The sequence below is a fragment of the Cebidichthys violaceus genome, unplaced genomic scaffold (assembly GCF_023349555.1).
Source record: "Cebidichthys violaceus isolate CVI_PGR_0920_01 unplaced genomic scaffold, fCebVio1.0.p SCAF_3, whole genome shotgun sequence".
Taxonomy (NCBI): Eukaryota; Metazoa; Chordata; class Actinopteri; order Perciformes; family Stichaeidae; genus Cebidichthys; species Cebidichthys violaceus.
The window spans coordinates 3,501,002-3,521,001 of NW_027176483.1; the positions used below are offsets into that span (position 1 = coordinate 3,501,002).

General features: G+C 45.3%; 1 protein-coding gene and 1 long non-coding RNA gene across 4 annotated transcripts in view; both read right to left on the reverse strand.

Moving 5' to 3' along the window:
* hsd17b12a (hydroxysteroid (17-beta) dehydrogenase 12a) overlaps window positions 1–18,007 on the reverse strand; it is a 20,776-nt gene extending 2,769 nt beyond the window's left edge. The window contains exons 1-9 of the mRNA XM_068723912.1: window positions 17,648–18,007; window positions 5,803–5,849; window positions 4,611–4,686; window positions 2,804–2,911; window positions 2,006–2,070; window positions 1,703–1,747; window positions 1,124–1,158; window positions 268–349; window positions 12–77 (exon numbers count right to left, since the gene is read on the reverse strand). Coding sequence (XP_068580013.1) covers window positions 12–77; window positions 268–349; window positions 1,124–1,158; window positions 1,703–1,747; window positions 2,006–2,070; window positions 2,804–2,911; window positions 4,611–4,686; window positions 5,803–5,849; window positions 17,648–17,825 — 702 coding nt within the window. The 5' untranslated portion in view covers window positions 17,826–18,007. The remainder of the gene's footprint in view (window positions 1–11; window positions 78–267; window positions 350–1,123; window positions 1,159–1,702; window positions 1,748–2,005; window positions 2,071–2,803; window positions 2,912–4,610; window positions 4,687–5,802; window positions 5,850–17,647) is intronic.
* Window positions 18,008–18,230: 223 nt separating this feature from the next.
* The window catches only part of LOC137881449 (uncharacterized), a 36,918-nt gene continuing 35,148 nt past the window's right edge, over window positions 18,231–20,000 (reverse strand). For 2 of the 3 annotated variants that reach the window (XR_011103862.1, XR_011103861.1), the window contains exon 7: window positions 18,231–19,868. This is a non-coding gene — a long non-coding RNA (uncharacterized lncRNA). The remainder of the gene's footprint in view (window positions 19,869–20,000) is intronic. The other variant, XR_011103863.1, reaches the window with a different exon arrangement.

Here is a 20,000-nt window from a genome sequence, read left to right on the forward strand (position 1 = left end):
AAAAAACTCACCTGAATGATGATGCCCTGACGCCTATACTCCTCCTGAAGGCCACGAGAGAAGAAATCCACAAAGGCCTGCACACAGGAGGACAAAAGATGGTAAATGTGATCACGTCAGTCTGTTGAACGTTGGTCTGGTGTCATCAAAAGCGCCAAATAGTGCAATTAAAAAAAAAGCAAGATACCGACCAATAGAATGACACAATTCAGTTTCCAGAGAGATTGTTTGGTTGTTTATGAGTGACAGTACAGATGTAGCGCATACCTTTGTGGAAGAATAGACTGTGAGCAGAGGGAGGGGGTACATGCCGCTGGCGGAGGAGATGTTCAGGATAACACCTTTGGACCTGAGAAACACACAACAAGGTAGATTTAACGACTACGTCTTGACTGACTGAATGAAAAATCAAAGACTAAAGTTAATTTGGAATTTTGTCAAAATCAAGAAAGCCTGCTCAAAATCTTCATATTTCAACGCCGCTGCCATAACAACACAATCTACACCACAGGGCTTCCCTCACGATGTGAAGCACTGATCCCAGAACAGTGCAATAACTCTATTTTCTGTCCTCATTTTATTTTTTCCTCAAATCCACAAACTTAAAAAAAAAAGAAAAAAAAAAAAAAAGGCTTTCCATGCCAGTGGGAACCCTGTGTCTATACACATTCAGCACACTCCCAAATACACACAAAGTGATGCTCCACACACACTAGAACTGTGTGGTAGTGGCCGTGTGTGTGTGTGTTGCCATGGCAGCCTGTTGCTGCAGTGATGTAGTGGAGCGACGCTCCGGCCTCACACGGCACCAAATGTGCCTGCGCTGCTATTGGCCAGCAGGAGTCACATGGGAACAGAGCAGCCAATCGGGTGGGAAGAGCACTTTGTGTGAATTGAAAGCCTGTCAGCATTGCGAACAAAGGAGGAGAGGAAAAGAGAGAGAGAGAGATGCAGTGATGGAAAGGGCCATCTTTATAAAGTGTAATCCCCCAAATATCAGCTCTTGGAAAACAAGGTTTTGTTTCATTTTCAGATTCCTTGTGCAACCCCCCCCCCCCCCCCACACCACTGATGTTTGACTGCAGTCATGTCACAAAACATGGAAGCTCATCATTTAACTCACCTCTCAGTCATTCCGGGCAGCACCAGACGGGTCATCTGTAAAGAACAACAACAACACAAGCCCAGTTTACATCAGCAGTCACTCAAAAACAATGACAAAACTCATCAAGGAGACTTAAGGGACTGGGAAAGAGTTTTATTTAACAACAAAAAAAACTAACTAAAAGTAAGGCAGAGACCAACGGGGGGGGGGGAAGAGAGAGAGAGAGAGAGAGAGAGAGAGAGAGAGAGAGAGAGAGAGAGAGAGAGAGAGAGAGAGAGAGAGAGATAGAGAGAGGGGCGTGGGTGGTGAGTACAGACAGCGTTGGTGTAGTCCACCGTTGCTTTGGGAACAACTGAGACACTGCAGGTACCATGGAAGAAACAGCAGAAGAGGAGGAGGGAAAGAAGAGGAGGAGAACAAAAGGGGGGGGGGGGGGGGGGGGGGGGGTGTAGTGAGGAGAAAAAGTGATATGCATGGACCAAAAACTTTGAACAAGCACAAGGAGTCGGATCTAAATATGTGGTGCGCAAACCACCGGGTATTTGGGAAGATGTCCTCCCCTGCTGAAGTGTGCAGAGTCGTTGGGGACAAACTCACCTGACACACGGAGGTGACGTTGACGTTGATCATGTTTGTGATGAACTGAAACGCAGAAAGCACCAGACAGATAAACAACCACAAATAAGATTACGTACTATACAGTAGAGAGCCGATCACAAAATATATATTTAAAAAAAGGGGACCAGATGATTGGTAAACTTGAGGCAATAAAGAATAACCATGTGGGGCACGAGACAAAGACAAGACATTTGAATTAATTTTGTTGTTCGCAGGCTTAGAGGAGTCGGCTCGGTTGTTTTTAGACTGCAATAATAAATAAAGATGAAATGAGACACTCACGTTGTCAAGATCGGGAATCTGGAGGTAGTACTCGGGGTAGTGGTAGGACACACCAACATTGTTGACTGTTGAGGACAAAAAGGAAGAAAAAAAAAAAGTGTTATTCTACAGTGTTTTTACAAAAAGAAACTGGTGTTTGAGTAACAAAACCAGCTCCGGTTTCTACCACTAGGTGGCAGCAAAAGCTAACAAGATAGAAACAGGCATTTCACTCCACACCAGACGCAGCCACACCTTACAACCAGTAGAGCACAATTGGCATCATTAAAAAAAAAAAAAAAAGAAAAAAAAAAAAAGGAGGACAAAGAGTTCCTTCAGTGTTCAACTAAAAAGTACAACGTGAACTCCGGAGTCTAAACGTCTGAAATGACACCAGCAGCTGACATTTCGATGCAACTTTAAACATTTACCAGGAGTCGTGACGTCGGTGTCACAATAAATGTTTTCTGAAAAGTCTCTCAGACTCGTGGAAAGAACGCATGCCCCAAAAATGTTTTACTGTCAGGCACAAAAAGAGTATTCATCCTTTTGTGTCTCTTTCACAACAACGCCACAGCGATTCAACCACACCTCATACCTCAGTCCACAAGGAGCACATTCCCAACAGAAACAACACACAAAGAAGTCAATTCAAGTATTTGAATTTAAAAAAGGAGTTTAAATATGCAATTACTCAGCGGTGGATATGTCACCACCTTACAGGTCAATAATATATATTAGGTGTGTGATTTGTCAAATCCATCACAGAAGGGAAGTTTGCCAACAGCAAACTATGCAGACCTCCCGCTGCAAACTTACCAAGAACTCCGACTTCTAGACCAGTCAGCCCCTCCTCGATCTTGTTGTAGATGTCCGCCTTGCCAAAGTCAACTGCAATGGTCTTGGTCTCCACTTTATACTGGTCCTCTGGGAAGGGAGAAACAGGTGTCCCATTAACTTTGGAAAAAAAAGGTTACAATGATATCTAGGCAGGGCAATGAAAGTCTTTCAACTGTCTTTAGAAATGGTGTGAAAAACAAAACACGCATCTATCTGAGCTTTTGGTCTTTAAGATTATTCATCTTGCCTTCACACTCACTAACTCACTATCATGAGTGTGTCACAGATCAGCCAGCATTATTACATGGCCCAACAACAGAACCCTGGATCTATTCAAATGACTGGAGGATGAAACCAGTCACTGTCAGACCAGAACTGAAGAGGGCACTGCGTACCAACAAACCAGCCGAGCGAGCTTTCTCTATCCTCCTCTAACCCTCCCTCCGCACCCTCGTCGTGTTTGACGCGCCTGCTGCAATTAGAATTTATTGTCCAAAGACTCGTTTAGCCGATATGTGGCGGAGGGAGTTCTAAAAGGAAAATTCCTGGGATGTGCCTCGGCAAAGATCAGTAGTGTGACGGTGTATTTTTAAAAGTTGAGACGAGATTAAAAGAGAGGGAACCTCAGAGGGATAAGAGTATTTTTGTATTTATTTATTTTTTTAAATAGGGGGAGAAAAGGGTTGGTCGCCTTTCTGAAATCTATATCCGGTTTATTTTTAGACATCACGATCACTTTGAGTCCGTGTCAAAGAAAAAGATAAAAGCAGCTTCGGACACGGTGGCAAAGAAGCCGAACTATTAAGGCCCAGGTTGCCAAAATTGGAGGAGTCTGGGGTTGCCAGGTAGGTGCGATCAAAAGTCAAATGAGATGCTTACACAAGAGATTACGATGACATTATAGGTGGGCAGGGTGGGCTGCCCGGCTACATGCTGAGGAGGGCGGTTTTGTCAGACTAATCGTGAGGGAGGAGTGCCAGAGTTTGGTGGCATCCCGTGACTACCCATCAGCCCCCTCTGTGGACTCGAAGCACGACAGGGGAAATTGCGCTGTGGGAGACGTCAGAGACAGATGGAAAAAGAAGGCACTTTTTGAACGGGGGGGGGGGGTACACACCATTCAGTCTTTGTTCAAATCTGGATATGGGCCAGAGAGGAGGAGGGAAAAAAGTTTTTCCCTTTCATAAGGATGCTCATTTTCCGACTGTGTAGACGTGAATGAAGAAAGCTCGTTTCCAACAAATACCTCGGATGAACAGGTGGTTCTTAAAAATCAGGCAAGATATCCAACATGTTTGACGAAGTAAAACACAGCCTGCTAAGTTGGCTGCGTTTTTCCAATTCACCAGCTCTCAAAACCACAAAAAAAAAAAAAAATAAGGCACGACTTAGCAGATGCCAAAATGTGTGAAAAATGGGATTTGGAAGATAAATCTGAAAAGTGCAACTACTCCCAAGATGAGATTCTGTTAAACAAACATTCTGTTTTTTGAAAAAGGAAGCGAACGCCTTTGTGGCAACACTTTCACAGAGTGAAACACCAAAAATAAACTTATGCTAACTTTTGTCCTAAAACTGTTATTTCTCTCTTTTTGACTCTTCTCTGACTCCTGCTGCAGAGCGTATCGGGGGCCCTCTTACCTGGTGCCTAGGAAACCCTGGAGTTGACGGGGTGGGAGGTTGCACGTCACTGCCTGCCCGTACATTTCCTAAATCAGCCCACTCACTCTTAACCTAGAACAGGTTTCTATGAGGTTCGTGAAGACACACATCTCTACACACTTACCAAGTGACCTGGCCACGTCCTCCAGCTTGTCCTGAGAGCGACTGATCAACATCACGGCAAATCCTCGACGAGCCAGCTAGAAAAAGAAAGAAACGGTTAGTAACGAACGCGCAAGTTTGACCATCATCTATACATCGTCTATTATATTGAGGACAATGTCAGCAAGAGGAGACAGAAAAAAAAAGATGTGATTTCTGGGCACTGAAGTTCAAGATTTTCGGTCTCTTTATCATACAATATATTAACTCCTTGCTCTCTGCGTCATTGGACTATTCTCCATTTCATTGTGTTTTATGTTTACATATATACTTTTGTATATATATTCATATGTGTACATATTTGTTAAACGTGTCTGCTTACCTTTGTTCTACTTTGTTTTCTGTTTATTTGTCTATTTCTGTGTATGTACATACGTTTGACAGCAACGGATAAACCGGAGTCTAATTCCTTGTATGCATACATGGTCAATAAAGCCAATTCTGAACCCTCTAAAGTCTTAGTTTGGTTTGTATTTCTCAACTTTCCATAAGTGTGCTTTAACTCTGGCACTGGATCCCATTCGGACCAACTGTTTGGATGCACAAAGCTTCAAATCAGCACGAGTGTCTTCAGCCAGGTTGACCTTTGTGGGCACGTTGCTGTGGACAGTGAGCGAATCCGCTCGTGCTTTTCAAAGGATTTGAAACGACGCGGTTCAGGGCACAGAGAGTGGATTTATCGCGCCAAAGCAGAATTTAAGTGGCCCGTTTCTGCATGAAACACGACTACAAAACCCTGCGTGACTAAATACTCTGGGTAAAACGTTGGCCTACCGTTGCGTGACAAGCAGCTAGCTCCACTGTAGCACCGACAGCAACAGTATGAGTCAAAAGGGCCCTACATGGCTATATTATCCAGCCAGCACACCCACGCTAGTTTGGGCCAAACACGTGGCAGGGCAGCCCCTATTCAACGTGTGCTCGTCACATCTGTAGGAGCTCTTGTTGACGAGCCTGTGTTGAAGTGTGTGTGTGTGTGTGTGTGTGTGTGTGTGTGTGTGTGTGTGGACTCTCTTCCACGTTAATAGGCCCGTAAGAGCTCTCCCCTACTGTGGCCTATGAGTGAATACGGTGTGTGTGTGTGTGTGTGTGTACGCATGAGTCACAGCTTCGCCGTGGAAGAAATGAAATAAATAAGGGTCCAGGAGCCTCACCTCCTCCGCATAGGATTTCCCGATTCCATCCGTGGCTCCCGTCACAACTGGAGAGAGACAGAAGAGAAGAAAAAGAAGAAAAAAAAAGAGGAGGTGAGTATAGGTTCTCTTAATGACACTCGCACTATGTAGCCGGGCCAGGAGTCGAGTCAACTTCTGTTCAAAACCAACGAGGGAGTAGGTGCTCTTAAAAAAAAAAAAAAAAAAAGTCCCCAAAAAAGTTAAAAGAAAGAATGGCTCATGTTCCTTGAGAATGAAACCATGGTTTCCGGGTGACCGGATGACCGTGGCTAAGTGGAGAGCAGGGCCGCCTTTCAAATCAGAGGGTCGGAGGTTCGATCCCCGGCTCCTGTCTCTACTAGTCTCATGTCAATGTGTCCTTGAGCAAGACACTTAACCCCAAAAATGTCTCCCGTAGCTGCGTCTACGGTGTGTAGATAGATACTGAATTGTAAGTCGCTTTGGATAAAAGCGTCTGCTAAAATGACCGTAATGTAATGTTTCACTTTGTGTTTTTAATCTCTGCCCTCTTAACCCTGTCAAATAGCACATTACATCAGCAGTACCTCACTGGCAAGTCACGCGTCACTCTGGCACATCATTTCTTATCACCTTTGCATCTTACAACAGTCGTACATGTAATAAAAAAAAACGCACAAACGTGACCCTCTTTGTTCACAGGCCTGCGACACGCCTTCACATCAGGTTTGACTGCTTCCAGGTGTCACCATATTGTCTCAGGGCCCGACCATGGAGTTCATGGAGTTCATGTAAGACTCAAGTGCGGAGCAAATCCATTGGCGGACACACCTTGCTGCACTATTCACCTGTGATTAAGGAAAGCCTCTCTCTAAGCTCTACAAATGCAGCATTGTTTTCTTTTCGATGAAGGTGTCCATTCTTTAAAAAAAAAAAGAAAAAAAAAAAAAAAAAAGGTGCACACAAATGGAAAGTCGTTTTTTGCGGCAGATTTGCAAATACTACGACGCGAGATAATAAGGATTGGAGCCAAAAATCGCAAAGATTGAGCTACAAAGACAACAGAAGGGACGGAGATTGTACAGAGGTGGAGATAAGATGGTATAGATTGAAGCAGAACAAAGATAAAAAAAAGACAGTGGGTGTTGAGGGCTTTGTGAGTCCTATACTGATACCTCACTGGGAGCAGCTCCTGCGACGCAAAAACAATATGATTTTCAAGTTTATCTGGCTGGCAAGGTTAAAAATCAAGCCAATCTGCAGTTTAGACAAAAGGCGGAGCGAGGGAGGGAGACAGAATGGTGGAAAAGCAGAGAGGACCAGAACGGTTTGGCAAAAGAAGAGAGATTTCACAGGAGCACAACAGAAAGACGGTAAAGTGGCCGGATGGTGGGGGGGGGGGGGGGACGGAGACCGAGAGAGGGAGCTGATGTTCTTCCTCTGCTCAGAGTTCTCCTCACCTTGTCAAGCAAGTGAGGCTATTTTTAAACATTCGCTGCCCATCAACCCCAGCTCCTTCTTGACTGACGGAGGATGGATGGAAGGAGAGAGGGAGTAGGGGGGGGAAGGAAGGACGCAAGACAAAAAAAACCAACCTAAAATAAGGAGGGATCGGGGATACTCACAAATACACTCACACATAGTCGTGCATCATGAATATATTATCAGCAAGGCTTGATGAAAGATTAATAGAGGTAGAGGACATTCTCTGGCAAAGAGCTGGAGAGCAGGAAAAAGACAAGATGAGAGGGGATGCAGAGAGGAGGGAGTGATGACGAACATGGAGCAGCAGAGAAGAGGAGGGTGAAGTGGGGTAGGGAGGGTGGGGGAGGGGGGGGAGTGAGGAGGGATCCTAGGGGCGGCTAAAAATAGAACTGGAGCGAAGCAAGAGAACGAATGAGTGAAGGAGAAAGAGACAGAATAGAGATGGCGGTGAAGGAGAGGAGGAGGAGGAGGAGGGAGAAGAACAAGTGAGTGAGTGAGAGAAGAGGAGTGAGAGCGAGAGTAGCACAAAGTCAAAAGTGAAAAAAGGGAGCAGAATCCCTGGTTATTTTTAAACCTCCCCGTGTTAAGAATGAAACGCTCCGTGGCAGAAAAGCCTCAATGGGCGCGGGCTGTACCAAACCAGGCTCTCGCTGCAGATGCAGGTGGGGGCAAACAGAGGCAGGGAGAGGCTACATTTGCTGCAAAGTAAAATGGCTGAGGGGGGGGGGGGGATATAGAGACAACAACCACCTCGGCATAAAATCAGCTTTTGCCTGATTTAACCTATAAGTGAATGAGGCTCATTTGTTTCATGTCGACAGGGTTACACACACACACACACACACACACACACACACACACACACACACACACACACACACACACACACACACACACACACACCTAATATTTCCAAAATGTCAACTCGCCAGGAACTGTAATAAAAACAAATCTGCCACCTCTCTGGTGACAGCCATGCACGTTTTGAGAGGAGGATGATGTAACCGTTTAGATCATGAAAAGTCAACGCGACCGGAGTTACAAGGTTGCTGGATGGCAACAGCCAGACAACCTTTTCTGAGACATGTTGTTCCAACAAGCGAGGACTGACTGATGAGGAACAGCTTCTCTAACTAGGCCTTACGGTACCGTCGAGGAGGAAGAAATGACTGTCACCTGAAACTGAAAAAAAAAAAAAAAAAGACACACAAAACTACAACAAGAAGAGCCACATTCCTGTCACATAGGACAGAAATGTACCCCAAAGGAAGGCCGCTGGGATGTCACCTGCTCGCATGACTGAGTTTCAGGTGCAGAGAGTTGCACCTTGCGTGCGAGAATGTGTCAAAATGCACGCACAGCGTCGGCATTTCAACTTTAACCCGACAGAGGAGAGCGTGCAAGAATGTGTTTTGCACCGAAACACACGTGCGGCATGACCGTTGGAACAGGACAGTAAAGAACGTATGCAATGTGTCAGACTTGAGTTCAGTGCTACGCATGCCGTGCGTTTTAAAAAGAAAACAGGGTCGGTCTTAACTCACATCTTCTGGTCTCACTGAGCCCTTGATTGTCTCGTCACTAAACGACGACTAACAAAACCTGAGACTGGGCCTTCACACTCATTAAAATCAATCTTTGCGCAAAACATTTGCATGCTGTCAGGGCTCGCGATTACGTTTGTAATCAAACTACAATCATTTGTACGATTAGGTGACTTGAATGCAGTGGGATGAGGATACAGAGTTCCTCTCGAGTCTTAAGACATTTCCTTTTTGACTTTGAGTTAAGCCGTCAGTGAACGGATTACGAACAAAGCAAATATTCCGGATTATCAGCCACGCCTGAAATACAACGGAATGACATTAGATGCCAACTGTTCCACCAATAACTGGCAACCTTTCAAACATGAATGTACGCCGGACACTGCACAAAACGACAGAGAGGGAAATAACAAAAAAGTCAACTCTATCCACAGTGACAGATCCATACAATTGTATTTTTGGACATTGTGTTCTGCTTGTACATCAAACACCCCAGTGCTCCCAGCAGGAATTAATTCCCCTCACGTGAGCAACGCATTACATCTGTGACACACACACACACACACACACACACACACACACACACACACACACACACACACACACACACACACACACACACACACACACACACACAGATGTAATGTAAAAAAAAAAAGAAAAAGAAGATCTACGCAAGCGAGCACGTGACTGACAGCAGCGCTCCTGACGCTCGGAGAAGACGCACGCACACCGACAACAAAGGGTTGAATGTGTGTTGACGGGGCAACCACGTATGAGAGTGATGTGTACAATGGAGAAAGAAGAAGAAAAAAAAATGGAGATTTGGGAGAGGCCGGGGAAGAGCCGGGTGTAAATCCATGAATGTATTCATGCGTGTGCTAGAGGAGGGGGATGCGCGCACTGCTGCCTCTCATTCATTCCCAGTTTCCCCTCCATCCATCCATCCCAACGCCTTAGTGGTCCAGCATGCTGGCTACGAAGCGGCCTGACGGGGGCGCATTTGCTCCGCAGCTCCGCCGTGCTCAGTGCTGCACATCAGAGGTATTGACATCCCCCAGCCTTTTCTGTCTCCCTCCCTCCCTCCCTCCTCAGCAGTGGAGCAGCCCCTGCCGCTGCCTGCTCACTATTCCGAGGGTCTAAAAAAAGCAGCAGGAGGAGTAAAAATAGCAGCGCGCCTGCACTGCCTCGTCTGGGAGCTGCCTGCCTGCCTGCCGCAGCACCTGAATACCAAACAAGATCCCCCACCACCATCAGCATCACCACGACGACCAGGCTGCTGCATCCTCAGCCCTCCACCTAAAGCCCAGATGAGCACTGCAGGCTGGGAGATGAAATTAAAAATTAAAAAAAACACACACAAGATCTGATGAGCAGTGGGAAGAAAACTAAAAACAGGGCGACCACAAAAACCCACTGACACGTGAAGAATCTTTTGATTTGCATCAACGTTGAACGCACGACAGAAGGCGTGTCTGTGTGAGGATGAGCAACTCATGTTATCATCTTTATAGAGATTCAGATTTATTTTTAACTCCCTGATTATTCCGGTGTGCTGATTAGTAAAATAAGCGGATGTAGTGTGTTTAGTTGTAGAGAATGCTGGCAAGGTCTTGACTATCAGTTGTACCACAGGGTGATGAGTTTATTTTGGATTCAACTTCCTATGCAAAGAGAGCGAGACAGAGCTAAAATGAGCCCCCCCCCCCCCCCCCACACACACACACACACACACCACCAAATCCCCAATTAAGATTCTCAGTGAGGACAGACTGCGGTCCTTGTATGCCCCGTACGCTCTCGTTACGTGCCGTTATGTAATCTGTCGCACCCCAAACTCGCCTATCAACGAGCAGCCCCTCCCACCTCAGAGGGAGAGAAAAGAAGAAAAAAAAAAAAAAAAAAAAAAAAAAAGATGGAGGGAGGGATGCAGCAGAAGATCCAAAGACAGCACCCCCCCCCCCCCTTCCAACCCTCACCCAAAAACACACACACACACACACACACCATTCTCCATCCGCCCACCTTCGACATTCAAAACACACAGACACTGTCTGCTTTAAATAGCAGGGGAGGAAAGTCACATGGGTGATACAAAAGTAGACAAAAATAAAGCTTGATCGGGCTGGGGGAGGAAAGGGAGAAATGAGGGGAGGGAGGGTGAGAGACGGAGAAAGAGAACATGTACTTCAGAGCAGCCCAAGATAGAAGCAGCATCTATATTTGGGCACAGAGCAAAAAAATAGTCGCCCCCCCCCCCCCCTCCAGTCACATGGCTCGTTTAAAAATCAATGGTTTCCTTCACCACAATTACTTGGATTGAGACTTTCTGTGCAGAGAACAAACTTTAACCGTTTGACCGGGGCGGGGGCGGGGGGGGGGGGGGGGGGGGGGGGGCATTGAGGACAGACTGTACTGTGTGGATTTCAGTTCAAACTAAGCAGACAGCAGGTGATTTCACTTCATTAGTCCGTCGGCTCTGACTGAAGGAGGTCTAATCAGTGGAATCACCTGCTGGAGTCTTTGGTGGGGCGGTATGGAAACACTCGGCCGTCACTGGTGCACGACTGAAAAGGCCATTTGTGACGCAAGACAAAATTGATGAAAAGAAATTGATGCGAAGATCCTTTAAAATGTAAAGATACTTTAAGAGTAGCTTATATTTAAAAAAAAGACTTGCATCTAGCACACACACATGATCGTTATGCCGCTGTTCCTACGAACAGATTCTACTTCATCCATCAAGGGTTCATGAGTTTACAGCCAAATCACATCAAAAAACAATAACCTGACAGTCAAACAGAGTTTGACCGAACGTAAAATCAAAAGCCAGGACCTAAAACTTACCATCTGTGCGAGGATCCAATAAACGCGTCCCAGGTTCTTGATGTGGCCTCTACGGAGGTTACGCAATGCCTTCAACGAGAACATGACTTCATACATTCTTCTCAGGTTCGTCCCACAAAAGACCGACGCAAACACCTTCCGAGGGCATTTCAACAGCTGCAGCTGAACTGACATGCCTCTCTGGCATGTTGGAATGAAACCGGTGTCACTTAACAGACAGCAGCAATAAAACACTAAATCCAAATATGCTAGTGGTCCAGTATTGTGTGTTTGGAGAACCAGACTGAGCAGCTTTTGTTTTTTTTTATTGTTGCACTCAATGCCCTTGTTGTTTTGGAGAGTGTGTAAAATGTGGCTTAGCAAGAAAAGTTGCGCAAACTTGGGTTAAGTTCAAAGTCTAAATGAAACCGACAGTAGAAGGTTTAAAAAGACCAAATGTAGGGATAATTCTCAGACTAAACGAAACTCACACCAATACCAGTTTACCTCATCATATCATCATAATGGAAGGAATTTAAATAATCATTTCAGAGCAGAGATGATGAGTCAACTATAGCTGATGGACAGAGAGTCAGCAATTATTTTGGTAATCAATAAATCACACCAAACATGACCTTGTTTTAGCCATTCAAATTGAGAGTATTATCTGCTTTTCTTCGTCTTATTTGACAGTAAACCAGATTATTATTTATTTTTTTAGACTGTTGGTTGGACACACCATTTAAAGATGGGCTGTAGGAACTTATACAGGCTTTCTTGTGGGCATTTTCTGACATATACACCCAGCGATTAATCGAGACAATAGACAGCCGAAAGAAAGTTGATCAAAAGTTGCGGCACGAGACAATTTAACAACATAATTTGTAGAAAGTTACTGACAAGTTATATCTAGAAATGTTCACGTGGTCTCGGCAGTGGTCAGAAAACCCACTATGATAACTTATGAAAATATGATAAAGTGAAGAAACATCGAAGTGTTTGTGAAGCTAAAGTATTACCACTTACACAAATACCAAAACTGCAAATAGACGACTTTTGGGGTTTTGAAACAGACGCAGGAAGGTGTCACTTGACAGACAGCAGCGATAAACCACTAATTCCAAATATGCTAGTGGTCCCGTTTTGTGCGTTTGGAGAACCAGACTGAGCAGCTTTTTCATTATTGCACTCGATGCCCTCGTTGTTTTTAGGAGAGCGTAAAATGTGGTTCAGCAGGAGAGTTGCACAAACTTGGGTTAAGTTCAAAATGAAACCGACAGTAGAAGGTTTAAAAAGACCAAATGTGGGGATAATTCTCTGACTAAGGAAACTCACACCAATACCAGTTTACCTCATCATATCGTCATTCTGGAAGGAATTCAAATAATCATTTCAGAGCAGAGATGATGAGTCAACTATAGCTGATGGACAGAGAGTCAGCAATTATTTTGGTAATCAATAAATCACACCAAACATGACCTTGTTTAGCTATTCAAATTGAGAGTATTATCTGCTTTTCTTCGTCTTATTTGACAGTAAACCTGATTATCTTGGTGTTTTTAGACTGTTGGTTGGACACACCATTTAAAGATGGGCTGTAGGAACTTATACAGGCTTTCTTGTGGGCACATTGAAGTGTTTGTGAAGCTGCAGCATTAATACTTACTAATAACAAAATTGCAAATAGATGACTTTGTTGCTCATTGAACGAGAGTATTTAAAATTCAAAAAAAATGAACACAAATAGAGATGGATGGAGAATGTGAGAGAAGTGAAACTAGAAAGAAAAACAACACGCTCAGAGGAAGATGGTACTGTAGCCTGAAAGAGTGCCACACACACACACACACACACACACACACACACACACACACACACACACACACACACACACACACACACACACACACACACACACACACACACACACACACACACACACAGTGGGTGAGGGAGGGGAGAGAAAGCTTGAAATGAGGGAGATGCAGAGGATTTTTTTTTTTTTCCTTTTTTTTTTTTTACCCAGCATCCCTGGCTCCGGCACGTGTCACAGAGCGTGTTCATCACATGAACAGCAGTGTTCTCTCTCTCTCTCGCCTACACACTCTCTCTCACTCTCTCTCATACGAAGCACTAGGGGGAAGCACATTCACAAGGATGAAGAAGTGGAGACCCTGCCTCAGTTGAAGCGCACATACAGGAATACATTTCATTCACGTGTGCATTTTCCTTACCATGAATGAAGGCGAATGCCGATTCATAAAATATACCTAGAAATGTATTCTCTCATAGTTAAAAATCGGCCTGTGACTCTAATTCGCCTGCAGTTTGCGTTCATAAACTTGCACTCCCCAAATGTTCACTCAAACTAAAATATTTTTGCAAGTGTTGACCCAAGTCACTCTCGTGCTGTACTGATGAATGGCTGCATCCTTTTTACATAATAGGACCATTTTCTCAATAAACTCTGATGTCAAAAGGGAGGGGGCACTTCTAAGGCCCATGTCGTCGTCGTCATCCCCCCCCACCACCCCCACCCTGCAAAAAGCTCCCTTTGGTCTAATTTACTTCCCTGTAATGGAGTTTTACACTCACGCAACCGAGCAGACACCGGCTCCGTTATATAATACAAGATGCTGGGGGCTATGAGTGGAGAGGAGAAAACTGGGCACCACTACACATTACAGTATTCCAGCAGCTCCACTGGAAATAAAAGCATACTGATGAGCACTGCATCATAACAAAAAAAACAGCTAAAATACCAAGAAATAACCTTTCAAAATAATACCTAAATATCCCAACATTCAAGAATCTCTCATTCCTCTGATGCACCTGTTGGTCTTCTTCTAAATCTGCTAAGAAATTAAAAAAAAAAAACACAAAATGTGCCATGATACAAACTACCAAGGTTAAAAACAAGAAGAAAAACGGAGCTGCAGACATGGATTGGGCTGACAGGAGGCGGGGAGGAGGGGGGGGGGCTATGCTGTGGATGGATGCACAGTGCAGTAGAGAGGCTGGGGAAGCCGCCTTCCATCATGCTGCAGTGCTCCTGCTCTGCCGCTAGGGGTCTCCTCCACTAAGGGGAAGACCAGCAGAGGAACTCCTGAGAAATCCCTGCTCTGCTCTGCTCTGCATGTGAGAGCTGCAGATCTTTAGCACAGGAAGATGTGCAGTGATAACACGAAAAAAACAAAACCTCTAAACTTAAAAAAACAACAACAGTGAAGACAATTTCCTTTGACCTTGCAAAATGGGGAGGGTTTAACTGCTTCTCAGGCAAACTTGACAAGTGCAACCCTTCTTATATACTGGCTATGCCTGCAACACACACAAACCGGTCTGACCAGTTGTCTCCTGTGTTGCAACAACAGCCATGTGCACGTAGAAAAGCACATGTTTAAAGGATTAGCCAAGTGGCCAGGCGGGGGACATTTTTCTAAAAAAGCATGGTCGTCAAAGAATTCCTTCTATGAGGGGAAAAATGTGTTGTTTTTAGGAGAGAGGGGAATAACTTGCTTGACTAGTCAATATCCTCACCAGTGGCTTATTTCTTGGTCCAACTACAAAAGTATTTGTTTAAAATGACAGAATGTTTATGTAGCAAAATTCCTTAAAAACAAAAAAAAGAGACAAATGAGGATTTTTTTTTTTTTTTTTAAACTTCGAAAGGTTTTCCACAAAAGACACTTTACAATGAGGGAACATGTACTGCCATGGGTAGAGGCAAAAGCCTAACACGAGGTATTGTGTAACTGCACAGCAACAAAGAGTGGAAGAAAATACGTCAAAGACTGAAACTCCTGCCATTGCAGTTTCTGTGGTTTCACATATACACCCTGGGCATTAAACTAACGCACAATACCGGCACTATTCAGTGGTTAGAGGTCGTTTAACTTGTTGCAACAGGCGCCTCTGTCTTTCAGTGAAAAGGTGGGGACACGGAGTGGCACCACTTGACGTATCTTTAAAGAAGAAAATCACACCACTGCTTGAGCACGCCAGACCTGCACATCTGGTACAACCAGCTGAGGACACCTCATCCCAAGCAAACATCTCCCCTCCTCCACCTGTTCACTTCCTGCCATGGCTGTAACCGTTGGCATGTCAGACTGGTGCCAACAACTGGTTTCAGGGAGTGGCGTGCAAGTTTACTTGTTAAAGAACATTTTGAAAAAAAAGAAAAGGCATGATGGAATTAATGTGACCAGAGTGGAAAAGTTGTAGTTTTCATGAACCTTTAGTTGAGTCAAGTAAGAATCCTTTCTAAAAACTGATATTTAGACTGGACTATTTCCTGCACTCTTAAAACTCAGTTCTACAGAATCACAGGGATTATATTGGACCAAGCATACTTTAAAAAACAACAACTCAGAAATGTTCTTTACTGCACCAAAAAAAAAAAATGCCTAGGAATCATTTCTGGTTACCAAAAGTGCCAAGTTAGAGCTACATCTGACAACATACTGGGCTGGGGGTGCAGGAGGTGGAGGGAAGGGGGGGGGGGGGTGATATCACAATTTCTATATGACCAATGGATGACGAAGCGATGAACAAGCGCATGACTCATCGGTGTGCACCGGTATTCCTCCGCATATTCCAGCAGAATCACAAAGAAACGTACATTAGTCATTCCTTAAGGCACCCTACCTTTGCGTCAGGCGTTCCATTGCCTCTTATGGCGCACAGGGCATCAATTAAACGCTCCATTCATTAAAAAAAAAAAAAACAACGACGATATGAAGGCAAAGTACGTCACGGTGCAGATAAACATCTGGGTTATGACACGAAAAAAAGAGACAACAACAAGCATTCAAATCATCCGGGTCGCCTGGTTTAGTGGGTGTTAAGAGGGAGATCATCAACCTATCCCCGATGCGAAGGGGAGCGCTTGGTAAAATTGCGCAGCAAGAGGCTCCAGACGCAGCAGTCTTCACCAAACAGGAGACTGGAGAAGTGGGTCAAGCCATGGCAGGGCGATTCCTATGAGACCACTCTCTACCAAACCACAATACACTTGAATTTGACTGCTAACTCGCTCCCAACGTGTCCTATCACGTTAGAAAAAAGTACATTATAGACTGAAATCCAATTAAAGACGCTTTAATCTCATCTAACGTGGAGGGCAAACGGAATGGGACAAAACCGACGACACAAGCAGAAGCGTGACAAAACACCGCCTGATCAAAAAAATATACAAAGTGACAAAAAAAAAAAAAAACACCCAGCAGTATCAACACAAGTGTCAAATTGTTGGACAAACAACCCCAAATGTGACATATTTTGAGAAGTCAGAGGCTATACAAATGATCTAGATGTAGGTCACGTTTCAACTGGACATATGGGTTTGTCCTACATCATGCGGATGGGCTAATGTGGTTCAGTAGTGCGCTGGCTGAGAAAGAGCTCACCCACATAACACAGCTCTCTGAAAAGTGCGCATAGCCTGCGCAATTTGGCTCCTGGCTCACCAATGTGGGGTATCCCCCCCCCACCACCCCCCAACACACACAGACACACACACCCCCCTACACTGCTTCCAAAATGTGGGTGAAAACGCTGACTGGAGCCCCTCACAGCAGACGGTGCTGTGTTTGATGCGGGAGGGGAGAAGAAGAAGAAAACCCCCCAATTGAGCTAATAAGGACCATTATCTTGCCAGTCAATCAGCTGCTTACCTGCGCTTGTTACGCAACATCAACCTCCCGTTGAATTAAGCCACACACACACACACACACACACACACACACACACACACACACACACACACACACACACACACACACACACACACACACACACACACACACACACACACACACACACACACACACACACACACCAGAATGCAGCTCTCCTTTGTGCCAAAGTGAAGTTTGAGCTAAAAAAAAAAATAATAATTAAAAAATAAAAAAACTCGTTCTGGTCGAGTCCACCTGCCTACTTTGTGAGCTGCCCTCTTCGTGACCGTGATGTAGGTGGCGTGAAAGCTGACGTGAACCCGAACTCACCTGCCCATTTGCCCAGCTTCGGAGAGAGCAGCTGCCCGTTTCCCAAGACCCAGATCCTAAAGCCCGAGAGCAGCCTGTAGAGCAGCCACAGCGCCAGGGAGGCCACGGTGAACGCGCCGACCCAGAAGAGAGGCGCCTCGGCCCTGCGGAGTGTCTCCTCAACGTTCATCCAGTTCATGGCTGCGGCTCTCGGCGACTCGGCGTGTGGGAGACTGTGTGTGTGTGTGTGTGTGTGTGTGTGTATGTGTGTATGTATGTGTGGAGACCTCAATTTTAGGCAATGTGCTCTAATTTCCAAGCCACAACGTGAGAGAGAGTCCCTTTATAAGGAGGTTGTAGCATCACACACACACACACACACGCGCGCGCGCACACTCCCCCAACTCCCCCAACACTTGTCTAGCCTGATTTAAAGTGCACCGCCCACCCCCGTTACTCCGCCCCGCCCTCCTCTGCTCCTCACTGGCTGCAGTAGACGTCCCTCGGTTGATCCGCCCCGCCGGTTGGATGCATTTGCGCGTCGATCATCGCCCAGAGCTGCCCCCATTCATTCGATTTTCTCTATGAAGCAGGGTGGGTCAAAGGGAGACCGGGACGAGGAGCGATTGGGCGAACATTACGGCAGCTCCCATCCGGAGTCTGTCATTGGCTCTCGCCGGAGCAGGTTTGTCGGTTTCAGTCAGGATTATGAAACCCTCCAAACCCACGCTTTCGGAAAAAAAAAGAAAAAAACTGCCCACACCGCTTTATGAATGAAAGAATGCTCTCATTGGTGAACTATGTGCTGCTTCTCCCGCCCCTCGGAGGGCACTGGGAGGCAGTTTATTGGCTAAAGTGGTGCCGGTCTGTGAGGGCATCTTGCTCCCACCTAGACATGAGTCACTCGTCTATTTTAGGTATTCCGCCCGCATCATACTGCTGATAACCACTAAAAAAATGCGGGAGCAGGTTGCAGTGAGGCATCTTAGCGCACATTTCCGCCCGTGTCGCCACATAACTGCTTCCACACTCACCTCTGTCGCAACACAAGCAGGTGCAGGCTCCCCAAACAGGAAAAACTACAATCCCCAATCCAACTTTCGCTTCTTTTCTTCTTTTTTTCTTTTTTACTCTCGCGAGAGTATCCCCCCTCCCCATCGTAGTATGTTCCCCATCCGAAGGGTAGATGAAATGTGATGTGTGTGTGTGTTACATAAACAGTCAGACAGGCATGTGATTTTTTTTTTCCATCGCTTTAATCAACGGTTTAACATCTGCATGCACATGAACTGCTGGATGTTTCAGCACAAGCGGCTGTCACGATTTTTCTCCTCAGCAGCACGAGCCCTCTGTTCCACACTCCGACTCAGAAAGGCGATTTGCAACAGCACTTCTTTTTCTTTTAGGTCTCCAACTCACCCCCTCCTCTGCCGCCATGCTCCATGTCTCCCTCTCTCTCCCCTCTCTCTCTCTCTCTCTCTCTCTCTCTCTCTCTCTCTCCCCCTCTCTCTTACGCACACACACACACAGACGCACAGTAAATGAACATAAAATTCGGACACACGGATGCTCTGTGGCACAAAGCAAAGCCTGCCTTGTACTCAGCAGAGGGACAAGAGTATACAAATGTGTCCACGCGCCGACGGTCGTCGTGCAGCTGCTCGCATTCTTTGACACAAGTGGAGGGATCGAAGTCAACGTGACAGCGAGAGGAAGGAGCAGCAAGTTGTGTAACAATTTCAAACCGGGTGAAATGAATTAAATTGCATCTCCGAGCAGCTGCCTCTCAGTCATAAAGTCTGCAGAGTCAAAATATATATTTACAAAAAATGTCATAGGCCTATGTTTTAATCTTAACAACAACAAAAATACTTTACCAGCACCGGTACATTCTGGAATAGTTGCACAATACATATTATACATTAATATCCAATTTAGTAAACGTGTATCAACTTGGAGGCTCTAATATATATATTGAGCTAGTTTTTGCACACAAATATTTGCCAAAACTATTATAAAACAGCACATACACAGCATCTGAGTGTTGTGTAACACAGCTATCGAAATGTCGTTATTGTGAAAGAGAGTGGCTTTAAAGTGTGTTTATACTGATGACAATGAATTACATCAAACTTCACACGTGACACACACACACACACACACACACACACACACACACACACACACACTTCTATCGGACGTTTTGAGAGTCCACCTTCACGTCTCGGTCGTGTCCTCACAGCTGAAAACAAGAGAAAATGTGGATTAAGTTCTTTACAGTTCTCTGTGAAAATCTGTACGTGTCTGTGTAATCTGCACGACTTTAAACACGCAAAGCACATCTCAGAGAAAGTGTATTTCAGCGGGTCCACCG